The sequence below is a fragment of the Stegodyphus dumicola genome, chromosome 6, assembly GCF_044657685.1.
Source record: "Stegodyphus dumicola isolate Sdum_Otavi_A_Nest chromosome 6, ASM4465768v1".
Taxonomy (NCBI): domain Eukaryota; kingdom Metazoa; phylum Arthropoda; class Arachnida; order Araneae; family Eresidae; genus Stegodyphus; species Stegodyphus dumicola.
The window spans coordinates 39718626-39735090 of record NC_140773.1 but is presented as its reverse complement, the minus strand read 5'-3'; the positions used below and the strand labels follow the sequence as shown (position 1 = coordinate 39735090).

The following is a 16465-nucleotide window of genomic DNA, read 5'->3' as shown; positions in this document are numbered from 1 at the left end:
CCTTGAAACTTTGATAATTCTGTTATTTATTATATTAAATTCTGAAATAATTGTTTTATGAAATGTATTTTTCTTAGCATGCCCTTGGAAGGAAGATGAAAAGTTCGGAAAAGAAGAAAGAGCATTGGTTAGATTATGCTGAAGACAAATTTGATGTAAGTTTAAAAAATCATAGATTTTATGAAAATAGTTTAATGTGTATTTATTGAGTATGTAGATGCACTGAAGTCCTGTTTGTGTGCCATTATTTTTCAATATTTGTTTCTGTAAGTGCTAAAAATTTAAATGAAGTATCTCAATGTTTTCTTTTTTCAGAAAAAATTAATAAACAACATCAAAGTTATACTACATGTGCTTCTTCTTTTCATACCACTTCCTGTTTTTTGGGCTCTTTTTGATCAGCAGGTAAAAACTTTTATTTATTTATTTATTCATTTTTTGGACGAAAACGTGAAATTGGTTTTGCTTTTAAAATGAAAGCACATGTGCTGTTGAGTAGTTTCCTGAGATATTAAGCCAATAAAAATAAGGAAAGATGTACTAAATGTAAGAAAATCACATCAATATGAATAATTAATAATATTCCCCTTTTTTAAGTCCATTATTTAGATAAGATTTTTTATTCCAATATTTACTGTATTTATGTCCTCCTCCTCCTTTTTTTTTTTTTTTTTTTTTTTTTTTTTTTTTTTTTTGTTACTAGCTAATGTTTTAAGTTTCCGTTCCCAATCTAAATGATTTAGGTGATCTGGTCACTTACCACAAGCTCCAGGGTATTAGTTCAATCCTGTGTGTAACATTTGTAGTAAAAAGATAGAAATTATTGTGGATGGTAGTGACGCTGGAATAAAAATTTACTCCAGAAAATGAAACAAATACTAACTCAGGAAATCAATGCGAAAAAAAAAAACGACTCCAACTCCAACTAGAAATATATGGCGTGATTAGCACGCATATTGCGTGTTGTGTTCCGGCTGCCATAAATTATTGTGCTATAAGCAGAGCTTCAAGTAGGCAAATACAGAATCGTGGGTCCAAAATGACGTGCTTGGATGTAACGAGGGCTTCGACCATAAAACCTACTGAATAAACCAAGAAGGAGGAGTTGTTGCGGTTAGCTATGACATCAGAAGCAAGAGTTTTCTATTGGCTGGAAGTAGAGTTAGTATTGTTTTTTATTGGCTTTTAAGAGTTTTCTATTGGCTGGAAGTAGAGGAAGTAGATTGATTAGCGGCTATGTTAAGTGGATGAGACTAATTTCAGAGCCATGCTTGATTTAGAATAAAAAATAAAGAGCTGAAAATGAAATAAATTGTATAAATATTAACTTGTTATCCCAATGTATAAAATATTATGACAATCCATCTTATTGTACAAAATTTTATCTTATTATTTATTATGCATTTCGGAGAGCTACTCTGTTGCACAAGGCAAAGGGAGAATTACTGTCCGATCCTGAAAGCAGAAGAAAAATTCATTTATTTTTCCTTAACTCTTTTCCCCATATAATTTTTCATACATCTAGGTTAATCTGTAAGCAAAGAAATAAATTAAAAATAGTATATTTGTAGAAGGGCTCATTTATGGTTAGAAATTTTACATTTGTTTTAAACTTAATGAACTATCCAAACTGTTTATTTATGAAGCCTTAGGGAAAATTACTTAAAACATCTTTTAAGTGAATGTGAAACTGAATGACTGAATGTAAAAATCCAAAACGTAAATTCATTTGATTATAACTTAACAATTATTGAATTCACTTTTAAAATTACTTTTTCATTATCTAAATTTGACACTAATATGAATAAGACACTGCTAAAAAATTGAAAAATGTTTTAACTGAAAAATTTAATGCAAAATTTTGCAAATGTAATTTTATATGTTTTAATATTGTAAGTATTTATATGAACAACTATCTGATATTGTAGTATTATGAAAATAAATAAAAAAATACCTAAAAATAAAATATATTTTAGGCATCAAGATGGACTTTGCAAGCAACAAGACTGAATGGAGAATTTGTATGATATTTCTCATTTTCTTTAACTAAGTATATTGATATGTTAATTAATGCTGCAGATTCACTAAAATATGAGTTAAAATTTTCTGTTTAAAAACATATTTTAGAAAGCAATTTTACTAATATTAGCAGATACTGCATTTGGTTTTAGATATGGTAATCTGTAATGGTACTCTTTACGTGTAAATAGCATTTATAGAAAGGAAAAGAATCTCTGTTACATAAATTATAATCTCATAAGGTTAAAAAACATTATTAATAGCAATATTTCACTTCCTGTTCATTGCAATACAGCAATATTTTATTTTTCCCCTCGTACGATAAGAATAAATTATTATCATACCAAAATTTAAAATCTTCGATATGGTTTTTGTTATTTTGTTAAAATAAATAAATTGTTATAAATGCAAATTTATATTTAAAGCATTTAGCTGAAGAGAATTTTCATAGCGAGCAATCGAAAGCTGACAACTGAAGTGTAGAAATTAAGCAGGGAGCATAAAGTGGTCAAGGGCACTTTTCTTACTAACAATGAATGCGAGATGTCATTGTCATTTTTAATTGTGTCATCAGTGTCATTTTTTAATTTTTATTTCAAAACAAAGTAAGTTATTTAATAATTGATTAAATATATTAGAATTATTTGAAATAAATTCAAATCTGAAAATTTAATATTTAGCTGTCGATGCGTTTGAATTACGAAGTGTAATTAACAGAAATTTCTTACAGATACCAACTTTTAGATTTCAAATAGAAAATAAATACATATTGTAATTTTTTTCCTTTTCGTTATTATTATTATTACTGTTAATGTATGTTTTGAAAAACGTTCGTAAATCAAATTTAAAATTTAGTTTATGGTATGTCAAAAATCTTTTAATTTGGGTAAAAAATAAAATCAAATAGAAAATAGCCCGGTAGCTGCTTTTAGTTGGCACATTCGGCCCGCATGCAGTTTGAATTTGAGATCACTGTTTGCTGATTCTCATCACATATTAATTTAAATTTTAGGTTGCGTTTTAATAATTTGGTATCAGAGTTTTATTACATAGTAAATTTTATTATAATATTAGAGTCATTTCTGTCTCAAACCTCAGTCAGAATAATGATATATCCGTTTAATTATGATCTATGACAGGATCAAATATGAGGCGTTGTAAACTAAGTTATACATTTTGTCTGCTTCATAACATTTGGCTTCCATTTACGCTAGTATAAGTTAGATGTTTTCTCATTATATGTTATCTCAAAATAGCTATGAATTATATCTCCATTTATTTGTTACAAACTTTTAAGGTAACATTTTGAGCTTTTATTTATTAAGAACGTTATATTGTAAATGCAATGATATGACTATTGAAGTACTATTTTCCTTTTACAGTATGGGTATCATATCAAACCTGATCAAATGCAAGTTATCAATCCCTTTCTGATTATCATATTTGTTCCACTATTTGAATATTGTATCTACCCCTTAGCATCCAAATGCAATTTACTTAAAAAGTAAGTCCATTAAAATACATTATCTTTGCATCAAAATGATCAAGGAATATTTTTTGTCGATATGTTTTCACATTTACATAGTGTAATTGTATTATAAGTCCTTTAAACATATTTAAATAAAAAAAAACCTTATCTTGTAGACTTTCTTTCAGGTGGAGATATTTTCAGTTTAAAGTCCCATTAAATTAAATAAATTTGTATTAGAAATTATTGATTTAAATAAACTGTGTAATATCTTGTAATTGAAAAGAAAACTAGTAGCTAAAGTATCTCCCTTTAATAGAAATTAAAGGGAAGTGTGTTTACACGATAAGCAGAATTCAATGTTATCAAATACTGCAAAAAATGCAAAATCATTTGCGGCCAGATGCTATGTCCAAAATAAATAAATAAATAAGCATTTTCCCAATGTTGCATATTTTCTATTTGTGGATGCTGATGGTTGGCGAAGAGAAACGTGCAGGTTAGAAAAGTTGTATTTCAATTGAAAGAACCTTCGCATTGGAGCTGATGGGCTAGCTATGACAGTCGCTCATTCTTATTTATTATCGCTATTAAATATATTAATTAGTATATTTTATTGTCTCTTTATGGTTGTCGTAACTCTAAAAATAAGCATTTCATAAAGCAGACGATTTCAGTTTATTGGTCAATATTTATTACGCTTCCTTCAAAGTTATTTTCTCCGATTGCAATGAACTTAGCCCAAATTATTTTTCAATCTTCTAAATGTATATTAATGTTGGTTTTCGCGAAACTCTTTCATGATTCATAGCGAATTTTCTTTTGTTGCATTAATAAACACATGAAGGTGGTCACGAAATAACAATTTTAATCGTGGAGATTTAAAAAAAAAGCACACACACAAGGTGATATACCGTCTCAGAAGTTTTATATTCATTGTATCCGCTGAATACGGAGCTTATGGAACGGTATTTGTTTAATTTTTGGCTACAAATTCATGAACGACATGAGCGTTATAAGAAAGTGCAAATGCGTTATGAGTAGAAAAGCAAAAACAGCTTTACTAGGGCAAAATTCATGAGTCATCTCGCCACATTCAGGTCGCTTTCTGTGAACCGCTTTACGCAAATGCTGTAAAACACTCAAATTTGATTCGTTATTAATAGTTTAGTTCGTAGGAGTTCATGGTGCATGGTGTACAAAAGAACGACAGTCGAAGGGAACAGTATTACATTAATTTTGACAGAAGGTGAAGAGTTCTCTCCGGTTATGGTTCATCTTTCGAGTTCTATTCACTTGATTCATGAATTATTTTCAGGGCCCACCAGCGGCCGAGCGGTAAAGTCACTGAACACTGGTAGTTCGGTCCGAGGCTCGAATCCCGTGAACGGGCTGGCTGCATGGGTGTTTTCGTGGTTTTCCCCATGTGTAACGTGTATACGAGCCAGTTTCCCTTAGAAAGTCCTCCACGAGGGCATCCCTCCCCTTAGGCAGATAGCCCTAGTGTGCTTTGCCATAATTAAATACACACCACATGAATTATTTTCATGCCACGTTTTGTAATGAGTAATAATGTGTTAAAAAAACTGGTTTTAAGAAAGTGTTTCCTTGGATACTTATTTTATTTATTTATTTTTTTAAAAAAAGTTCAGCATTATCGGAACTACTCAAGATGGGACACGTCGCAAACCTAAATGATCTTTCAGTTTCGCTTGACAGGATCCAAGTGAGAACAGAAATTTATTAAATGTTATTCTTCGATTCATACGATCGCTAAGCATTAGATCTTCGACTTCGTCGGCACTTGATCGACGAGTTGTTCATTGGTTGAAATGGATAATTTATCAGAACGTGATTCATTTTCGACGCATTTTCTGTCTTCCTTAATAATGTTTTATACCATTATAAAGTCTTGCTTTTGATAAATTTATTGTTTATGACTCTTGCCATTTTGCAGCATTTTAAACATTTTTGTAGCAGAAATATGCTTCGAAAATAAAATTTAATGTATGTGCTTTCCACGATAACATTTCGATCAATCGCCAAAAAATTCTTAAGAAGAGACTTCAGTAATTAATAGCTGTCGTCTTCCTCAGCTACAACCTTTCCCTATTGCCTTTTTCAGTTACAACTGAGGGAGGCGATTGTGTTGAATCGCTGAATGCACTTTTGTCAAAATAAAATTTACGTCAGTTAACGAAACGTTTTCTTTTCGTTAGTTTTTTTTTTTTTTTTCTTGTGTCATTCTTTCCCAATTTTTATCCTGTTTAAAAATTATTCCTGTTAAAAATATTACATACTTCACGCCAAACATTCATTTATAAATGATCAAATTTATTTATTGCTTAGATCCTTTAATAAATGTTTTCCTTTTGTAAATTTAGACCTTTGCAAAGGATGGCAGTAGGAGGTATACTCACTGCAGCATCATTTGTGATTGCTGGCTTTCTAGAATTGAAGCTTGAAGTAAGTTTGAATTTGATTTAGTTACAATTTATATATTTTGTATGAGTAAAATTCAATATATACACTGCGGAAGAAAAAAAAAAAAGAAAAGAAAAGAAAAGAAAAGAAAAGGGGGGACAGTTTAATATCTTCCGTTCTACCGCGCCGATTGAAGAAATTCAACCTGCGTTTTTCCTGTCTCGAATGCGCGACTTAGGATATGCATTAGATTTATATATAGCATTATTCTAATATAGGCATTTTGACACAAAATCGGACTTTTTCTGAAATAACATACCAATTTTTTTTTCATATTTCGATTCTACGACTCAAATTACGCCAAACTACCAAGTTTTGTAAAAATCGTACGAGTAGTTTTTAAAAAATTAGCTCTCGGAATTTTAGCTCCTCAATGTTAATTGAGTTTGCTATATATTTATTAATCTCTCTTTTTTTTAAATTAAACATATTTGATTCTTCCTTTCACATTTTAAAATTTAGGTTCATTCCAAATAAAATTTACTCATTTTTTATGATTTATTTTTAAAATTTGTATTTTTAAATAATTTTTATAAATTTTTCAAAAAACATTTTGAATTATAATCTATAAAAGTTTTACCTTCATCTTAAAGTAGACGTATTTCTAAGCATACCTGTAAAAAATTACAGGTTTTTTATTCAAAATTTCCGAAGATATACGTGAATTTATGTATTGGCGCGTTTTAAAATTTGGCATGTTTGTTGAAAGCGATAAAATATCAAGTGTGGCTTAGACACTTTGCTAAAATTATTTAGAAGCAGAAAGGCTGTGACTTTTTTTCCGTCATGCACAATGTAAAAAGGTAGGAACAATGTGCCTTTTTTTCCGCTCCAGCATAATGGAAGGGAAAGAAAAATTGGTTGCCACATATTAAAAGATTCGCCAAGTGAATTTTTCTCGGCGCAAACTAAAAAAATCGTGCCAAGGTAAATTTTTGAATTTTTCCTTAAATTTCGCACCAAATTTTACAGAATTTAATATCTAGGCATAATTTGAGTCGTAGAATCGAAATATGTAAAACAATCGGTATGTTATTTCAGAAAAAGTCCGATTTTGTGTCAAAATACCTATGTTAGAACAATGCTATATATAAATATAATATATATCCTAAGTCGCGCTTTCAACAGATGAAAAACGCAATTTGAATTTCGTTAATCGGCCCAGTAGACATTTTACTATATATATATATATATATAATTGTTATAACATTCTTTATTAAATACTAAATAAATCACATGCATATATAAACTACATAACTACCGCCATTATAACATCCACGTTTAGAGTCTGTTACTTTAAAATGGTCTCTTTAAAACCGTTGCCAGCCACCCCCCAATTTGCGATTGTGCTGTCTTCATCGCACAGCATTTTTTTTGCCACTTTGCTTGAGACTGTAGGTTAAGTCAGCCTTCATTTGCATTCTTTTCGTGAAGCAAAACACGCTAAACGGAAATGAAATGGATGAAAAATGTTTACCGAGTCGACTTAAATTCCGCAGCTGTTTTTCCCACGGTTACGTCATGGATTCATATCGGGCTAAAAAAATAATCTTGAAATTTTACAGACTACAGTTCAGAGATTTCAATTCACGCCTGCAGTATACTGGTTATTGATATGTCTGAAAATAAATACATAACAATGTATCACTGACATTTCCTAAGTTTCCTTTCTATACAGTAACAGAATAATCAAAGTAATTATACTTAATTAGCCAGATTTCCTTTAGTTCTAACCAGAATATGTTCTCGTCAGCTATTCACTTACATTTCTATTGCGACAAATTCCAGGTAAAAAGTATAGAAAATTGAAAATGGTATATGTATTGTGATTATTATCAGTTGTCATTCATATTCTGATTTCGTAATGGTAAATCGATAAACCTACGTAATTTGTTTTACCTGTGAAAGTAAGTACCAATTACTTGCTTTAGTATAAAAGTCTGAAAAATGTGCAAAAAATTATATTAATCGCTTTGGTTTCATGTCTAATTTTTTTAGTTAATTATTTGCATTTTATTTGAAGACTACGAATTAAGAAGAAAATTCCTCTTTTTCTATCAAAGGGAACAAAATGTTATAAATAAGGTAAATTTAGCATTTGGAATTTTTTTGACAGTTTTCAAGTCAAACCCAGCTGTAGTTATTGGTGGGATACATATTGTTACGTTATTTTCTTCCTTGACGTTTGTACGGGGTTCGTAGATTTGGAGTGAATAACGACGACACTTGATGAAGTATCAAAAGACACTTTATTGGACAGTAATTCTCAGGACAGCACCAAAATCACGTTTTTTTACAGGCGTCAAAGAACTAAACACTCTGTAACAATCAGCGACACAGCCTTTAGGCAGTCAGGCTATAACGGTGAAGACAGCTTCACAGCAAAGCCCCAGAGTACAGCTCCCGAATCTGCTTTGTCGTTCTCGGAACTCTACGTATTCTCGAGACTCTCCACGCTACAACTAGCGATGCACTCGACGATACACAAGAGTACAGCTCTCGACTCGGTTAAGTCGTTCCCAGAGTTCCACACACTCTAAGATGAAACTCGACGATGCACTAACTCGCGATATTCTAAGAGATTCTATCGATGCATTCGAAGACCAACTCGGCACACACAGAGTGACTTATCAACTCGGTGGACTAACTAGCTCTCCGCGTACCAAGGTTTATATAGCTTTCGGCTTGTGTTCGAGAACATTCTGGGCTAAACTAGTAAGAGTTCGTTCCATATCGCCAATTTTGTGTCCAAATGGTCGATTTCTCGTCAAATGTGGCAACCTTGCCTTCCCTAGCAATTTTATGGCAACCCTAAACCTACCTTGCGGTAAGCTATCTTACCGCGCCTGGCCATTTCGTAACAAATCTCCCACACGTAGTGATCGAGTTACTATAAGCACACCTATTATCATGGAAAACTTTATTATATGAAATAGATTTTACATCGTATAGTACAGGGTAAAACATTCTTTGCATAACCCACCATTACACATTGCACAATTCATATTTGTTCTCTGTGTTCATTTGTATACAACGAACACAGCGGCGTCTTGAATTTCCAACTACCGGAAGATGATACACAACATTCAGGATATTCTAAGTAATTTTTAAACTTTTAGTTGGACATATATGCCCCATTAGTAGTCAAAGGGTTTAACAACGTTATATCATAGTTATACAGATAAAATACATACAGATATAATAGATAATTTAGTTTTAATGCCTGTGGTGTTAAGAGCTGTTTGTTATGAAGACAAAATATCAGTGAATGCAAGAAAACTGAAGAATTATTATTTCTTATAAGGATGGGATGTAAGAATAGGTAGTATGGCTGTTTAGATATTTGTAAGTGTATACTGTCTGTGCAGTATGGAGGTACTCGAAATATTGGTGACCAAACCACTCAAAAATCTTATCGAGTGGTTTTGGGGTAGGAAAACATGGAAGGGAAAACCATCGGATCCTTCCTTCGTGGTGCTTCTCTTCAAAATTAGGACGGAACTTCCCCGTTCGTACGGGGGTCAAATTGAATCTGTCCTGTGGTACATCTTAAGCAACGTTGTCGGTTATAAAACGGCTAAATGGTGATGAATTTCTGATGAATGCAAGAATCTGGTCATTTGGAAAAAACAACAACAAATTGTTATTTGCAATTACCGTCGCATAACTTAAAATTATCGTCGGTGATATGATCACTGCATCTGTATAACGTATGAAAATAATGAAAGGAAATAGTAGATCATTATCTCGTTTCAGATATTTAGAAGCAAGAAAAGAAATTTTTAAAATACTTATCATGTAACCTCGAATAGAGGTACAATACAAGCCAGTACTTAAGTATTATTTTTAATTTTAGGCTTTATCTTACAACCTGTACATGACACAATAGAAATTATATTATATTAACTGGCACTTATATTATATTAACTGGCACTTATATTATATTAACTGGCACTTATATTATATTAAATTATTTTATATTAACTGGCACTTATATTATATTAACTGGCACGTAGTGGTTTTCTCAGGGATCGCTTACTATTTTCTGTAGTTCGACAAATTGCTAGATTGCTAGGTCTTACGTTTACCAAATAAAAAGATAAAACTTGTATAATTTTGTAATGAAGTAACATTATTGTTTTTATAACAGTTTTTGCATTTATTATTTCTTTCAGGGATTAGATCCCGTTTTCCCAGCACCGGGCTATACGGAGATGACCATAATAAACAACTCACCATGTTCGATAAAAATAGACAAAGTCGGAAATTTAACAGTTGACACAAGAATTGAAGCTTTTGACGTAATAAAAATTTCTTTATCATTTTGTAAAAATATGTTATTAGATAAATAAGAATTCGTTTGCTTATTTTGTTAAAACCGTTTCTCTTCATTCGTCTTTAGATCTCCATTACGTAAAGGTAAAGTTTATTTTATCTATAATTATATGATTATTAGTAGGAGTAAAGCACGTACTTAAGCATTTTTATATATTTTATCGCGAAGAACTCACAACTTTAAGTTTTATTTAATTTTTTTTTTTTGGTAATTTTACTCTTAATTTTTATATATTAGTAATTATCTAAAACTAGTAGTGAGATTCATTTATTTCGTACTTGTTCTTAAATATTTGCAATTCGGTTAACAAATTGTTAAAACTGAATTGTAATATTCAGCAATTTATCGCCTTTTATTAGCTAATTTTACTGCTTATTTAAGAGAGAACTGATTTTAAAAATTTCTCAATCCCACAACTTTCTGAGATGCATTTTGACACCATAATTTAAACCCTTTTATTTCATGATACAACTTGTTTAGTTTTTATCACAAAGCTTTTTAAAACTTAAATTTATCAACAAAATCTGTTCAAAGAGAAGACCTTCGGTTTAAGTATAATTAACAAAAGCCTCTTCGTCTCTTCTCCCATCTTTGCGGTTGCATGGCTGCTGAAGAAAAGGAACAAAATCGCATTTGCATACCAAAATACTGCTAGTGACCAAGCTGAGTCCGTAGCTAATTAATTTAATTTCTAAGTTTGCCCTAAACAACGTCTTTGGCCAACAAATAGACTACAATGTATTACAAAACACCTAACAAAACCATCCACAGACAACGTTATGCTGTCTGTGGATGGTTTTACTAAGTTCTGCTATTACTAAGTCGCCTGTTAGGCTCGGCTGTTACTAAGTATCCCAGTCAAACCGTCAAGTGCACTAAGAAACAAGAACGAGCCCTGGGATTGACCGGACATGTAACAGAATGATCAGAATAATTAGGGAATGATCAGTTATGTCGATTGACAAACATTATCAATCTCTCTATCCAGATATGTTGTTTCCCATTATTGAAGATAACAGCAGTAATCGGTGCGATATCGAAGCCAGGAACATCATCACATGACCTTTGTTTCATATCATTCGTCGAAGAGTGCTCGACCACGCCGTGAAGAAAAAGTCCTTGCCTTGTAACAGCATGGCTTCTGTGGAAAACACTCCATCTTTCAACAGGTATTGAGAGTAATAAACACAGTCTACTATATATATCCTATAATATCTATACGTTGGAGGTTTTTTCCTTGGCATCACAAAAGCTGTTCATTGTGTTTGACTGGATGAGATAATTTACTAATTATTCTAGGTTCCCCAGCCTACATTACACACATCATTAACTCCTGGCCACAAATAAAAATGATAGGGAGAGTACTAATTTCTTTCTAAATTCAATACTTGAATGGGCACGGCCCATTCCCAAACGCAGGGAAAGTGGAGATTCTGATCCCCTCTTTGCAAATCTCCGCTGTTATTTTCAAAATGTTCCAATGTTATTGTCAAATATCCGTTAATGACTGTACATCACAGCGAGCTCCATACGATAGACGTATTATTTTTCAAAAGATACTTAGTAACAGCCGAGCAGGTGAAGTGTAAAATAATTAAAACAGTTATTCTTCTCCAGTCCTACGGTACTGAATTGTGTCACCTATAGACAATACCCAAACAGCTCATCCCTCTTCAAAACCATGACCCATTCCTTACAGCTTATTGATATAATACTTTATCTCATAATAGCAGCTTTGTAAAATGAACAATAAGTTTAATAATAATACCAAATCTTGCTGCGAAGGAGAAAATTTGCAAAAGATAAGAAGCCTCATCAAATAAAGAACACTCGCTACTCATTATCAAATTCAGTTTCCAAAGTATAACATCCCATTTCCATATTTAGATTCGATATTGTACACTGACTACCAATAAGTATTTGGACACCTGTGATAGAAAAGAAAAACTAACTTTATTCAAAATCAATAGCTAGTAGAGCCTCCACGAGAGCTAATTACAGCGTGGACACTCCGGTACTTTCCACAAGTCTTTGAATGACAGCTAGTGGTATTTTCTTCCACTCGGCTTGGAGAAGACATAGAAGTTCCTTCAATGATTTTGTATGGGTAGTGCACCTCTGAATTCGGCGATGCAACTCGTCCGAGAGGTTCTCGATAGGGTTCAGGTCTGGACTCTGGGCAGGCCAGTCCGTTCGATGAATTAATTATTCTAGGTTTATTCTTGGCACCATACCAAGCCTTGGTTAACGTCGGACAACTGGCATTGTCGTCCTGAAAGTAACAGGGGTCCAACCCGTAAAACTGCCACAACGTAGGAAGCACACTGTCATCCAGAATAGTGCAGCAGGCATCGGAGTTGAGCTTACCATTAATGGGGACCAAGGGTCCCAGCCCATACCAGGAGAAACACCCCCAGACCATAATTCCACCTCCGCCGAACTTGACTGTTGGCACAATGCATTCTGTCAGGAGACGTTCTCCAGGTAGACGCCAGACCCAGACCCTGCCATCCGAACGGTAAAGGGTGAACCCAGATTCGTCACTCCAAAGAATCTGTTTCCACTGATCTACGGTCCAATTTCGATGTGCTTTGCACCACATTAACCGAGCAGCGCAGTTGGACTTTGTGATCAAAGGCTTATGGGCAGCAGCACGACCATGAAAACCAAGCAGATGTGCTTCCTTACGGATGGTATTCATTGAAACAATACTCGCGGATGCCTGTTGAAACTTCTCGCGGATGAGGGCCATTGGTTGGGTGCGGTTCTTCCGAATTTCTCTGGACAGCACTCGTCGGTCTCCATCTCCCAGTTTCGTTGGTCTGCCGACTCGGGGCACATTCCGACAATCACCGCTCACCTTCCACTTCTTAATCACATAGGCCACTGTCGATTTTGGCTACTTCAGATCGCTAGATATGTCCATTAAGGATCGGCCACATTTGTGATACCCGATAATTATACCTTTCTCGAAATCAGAGAGCTCCGAACTGCGAGGTATCTTGCATGCGACTAAAGCTGATGCTGTTTCCTACACGATAAATACCGGCGGAGTGTGACGTACCTTAGGACCGCAGATATCGTCATTTGCACAGGTGTCCAAATACTTATTGGTAGTCAGTATATAAATGTAATGAACAGAAAGTCATACAATGGAATGCAACTCATCAATTAGTGTTTTGTCTTAGAAAAATAATACGGAGAAATGATACCTTTTCGTTATTGCGCATATTAGGTGTTCCCCATACTTCTATGTGTCTATCTATCTGTTGACAGAACCTTTGTTGTTCGCCTTCATACACAAAATCCACACCCAGCAAATTAATGCGGGCTTTCCACATGCATCTTTATTGGGCCCTGTAATATTTCTAATTTATGTGATGACTTTCTCCCAACATTACTGTTGCACTATAAGCTGATGAAACAGCAATCCTCCCACAAAATGCGTCAAAAAAGTAGTGGTCATGTTTACCAGACGTCCCTGTAATCATTATAATATAGTTATTCCGTGAATCAAGCAGTCAAAATATCTTGGATTAACAAGAAAGCTCCATATTTCACTAGTGATCTTCTATGTTCGGGAAGTACAAACCTTCACTCTTCCCCTTAATTTGTCGGAACTGTGTTCCTTCCTTAGATAACCAGTTACTCATCTATAAGATCATATTGCAGCCCATTCTTACCTATGCTTTGTCCCGTCTGGAGTTTTCCTTACTCAACCAACTTCGAAATATTACGAAGGAATAAAAACATTATATTTAGATTAATTCCTAGATCATGATGGTTACATGGTAGCATCACCATACATGAAGAATTAGGACTCCAAATCTTAGCTACTTTCATGGCAAAAATTACTAAGAAAATTTTGAGAAATAGGTGCAGAGCTAATGATACTTAAATTCCAGTCCTAAAGTATAAATATTATTCTAAATCTACAATTCTAATTCTAATCGAAGGCAATTCTCAGTGTTAAATTAATATTTTATTATTTTCCGAAACACCCTCCACAACGTATCAGCCTTTTGATTTCCAAAAAAAGTGTATGGTTTTTTTGAATTGAGTCTTCCTTCTTTCTTGCAAAGCGTACTCATTTCTGTATCCTCTTTACTTTCAATCAACAGGTTAGCTTTCTCCAACGTACGAATCTCCTGCATACATGTGACCTTCTGACCAGAATTAACTCGCCTGGCTTCCTCCGTCACAGTTATTGCTATCGCTGCTACCATTCTATGTGATACGTTAGGTTCTGCTGAAGCAAATCTGGTGCCTAATACTTATATGAAATTTTACTGAAATTTTGCTACCCAGACATCCTTCCATCGGGACATGCGGCCACCAAAGAAAACGAGTATAGATCTCTCAGGAGTTCTCGAAATTAATATCTACATCAATCTAATGTCTTTTTTCCAGAATTTTAAATCAAAACCTTCTTTAGATTTATTTTATTACTGAGAAGAATATAGTAGTAAATAAATTTCTTTGTTAGTAACGAAAACTTTACATTTTCTTTGGAAGCCTTATAAGAGAAAATGACAGAATAAAAGACCACGAACACTTGATTTTCAAATATAATTTCGTTATTTAATTAATTTTAATAATATTTTTTATATCTTTTATCATGGCTGTATACAAAATATATGTTTCAATGCTTATGATTTAAAATTATGTTTGTGACATTACTTAGTACTTACGCAATTTCTGTTGTAATGAATCATGATTTCAAGCTTCTTATCTTCGCAATGTGTTATTTGTTTACTTTAAAGAATATTTTCAAATAAAATAAATAAAATATTAATGTTTATGATAATATAACTTCTTATTCTAGAACAAAATTGTGGGTAACATTGCGCGAAATACACTTAATGACTGGGAATTCGTTACAGAAAATTGTACCGAATTATCTGAGCCAGAATTCAAGAAAACTTTCAATTCCACTAGTGATATTGAGTCAATGATGATAACTATTTATGATAGAAAACTTGAAGTTTTGAAGGTAAATTTATTTTCTTCACATGTTATGAAAAATTTTTATCCTTTACAATTATTTTATTTCACTGATAAGTCATGACATCATTACACAGTCATGGCCTCGCCCGGTATTCTTCTTTGTACAAAATTGCAAACTTCTAATAATAATTCACTTTTATTACTTATCTAAACGTGGAGTTTTTACAACTCTTATTGTTGAATAATTATTAGTAATTTTAAAAATCATTCTTTTTATTTTTATCTAATTCAATCTTTAAGCCTCTTATATGTTCGATATGAGACACCTGTGTTAATATATGAGCTATGAGACACTCAAGCAAATGTATACATCACTATAAATTTTAAGTGCGCGTAAAAACGGAGATTAAAATAGAAGTTAAAAGCAAAATAGAAGGTCAATTGAAGCTCATAAATGATTTCTTCTACTGACGTATTCTCAGGAAGACAAAAGCTGAATCAAAATTTGAGTTTTGGTGTCCCTCAATCACGGAAGTTATTGCTTTCCAATTACATAAAAGAAGAACCATCCAAGAAGCAACACTTGCATACACACGTCTTTGTATCGAAGGCTCATTTTAAGCATCCAGACTAGAGAGAAATTGACTCAGATCCAAAGTAACTAATGTTCTCAGAAACCATCGTAGTAACATTATGGTAACTACACTAGTGTGCAAAACATAAACAACTTTTCTGATTTTTCCCGCCATGCCACAAACTATCAACTGGGACATGAAATACATACTACAGAGGCACAATGCTGTGTTTAAGGGATGTATATAAAAAAAAAAAAAAAAAAAAAAATTAAAGGCCGCATACCGTATGGAACGAATAGAAAAAGGGCTTTTTTTATAAACAGAGCGGCACTGGTGCAAAAACCTGTCTAGCCAGTCAGTTTTACTCACCATTCCTGCAACTTAATGCAACTGTGGGAAACCTATAGCTCACTCCTAATCTTGGTAGAAGGAGCAGGTTGAGAGGACTGAGTGCAAACTATCACTTTGTTTCAACTCCATAAATTAGGCAGGAGGAAACGATCTGTAAGACACTGGGTGTTGTAAGCAGAAATCATAAGGTGCGTTTTGGCAAAGTGAAATTATAAACAGAGGGCCAAACTGGGGAATTCTCTATCTACGATAAACCAGCCCTACGATCCATCTGACTGAAAGATT

The 16465-nt window shown here is 33.1% G+C and overlaps 1 protein-coding gene across 10 annotated transcripts in view; it reads left to right on the top strand.

Moving 5' to 3' along the window:
- The window catches only part of LOC118179676 (solute carrier family 15 member 2), a 196524-nt gene that overhangs the window by 158376 nt on the left and 21683 nt on the right, over positions 1 to 16465 (top strand). For 9 of the 10 annotated variants that reach the window (XM_085818242.1, XM_085818241.1, XM_085818244.1 and 6 more), the window contains 7 exons: positions 78 to 155; positions 316 to 405; positions 1977 to 2021; positions 3402 to 3523; positions 5872 to 5953; positions 10147 to 10272; positions 15133 to 15300. In XM_085818242.1, the coding sequence (XP_085674368.1) occupies positions 78 to 155; positions 316 to 405; positions 1977 to 2021; positions 3402 to 3523; positions 5872 to 5953; positions 10147 to 10272; positions 15133 to 15300 (711 nt within the window). The remainder of the gene's footprint in view (positions 1 to 77; positions 156 to 315; positions 406 to 1976; positions 2022 to 3401; positions 3524 to 5871; positions 5954 to 10146; positions 10273 to 15132; positions 15301 to 16465) is intronic. The other variant, XM_085818246.1, reaches the window with a different exon arrangement.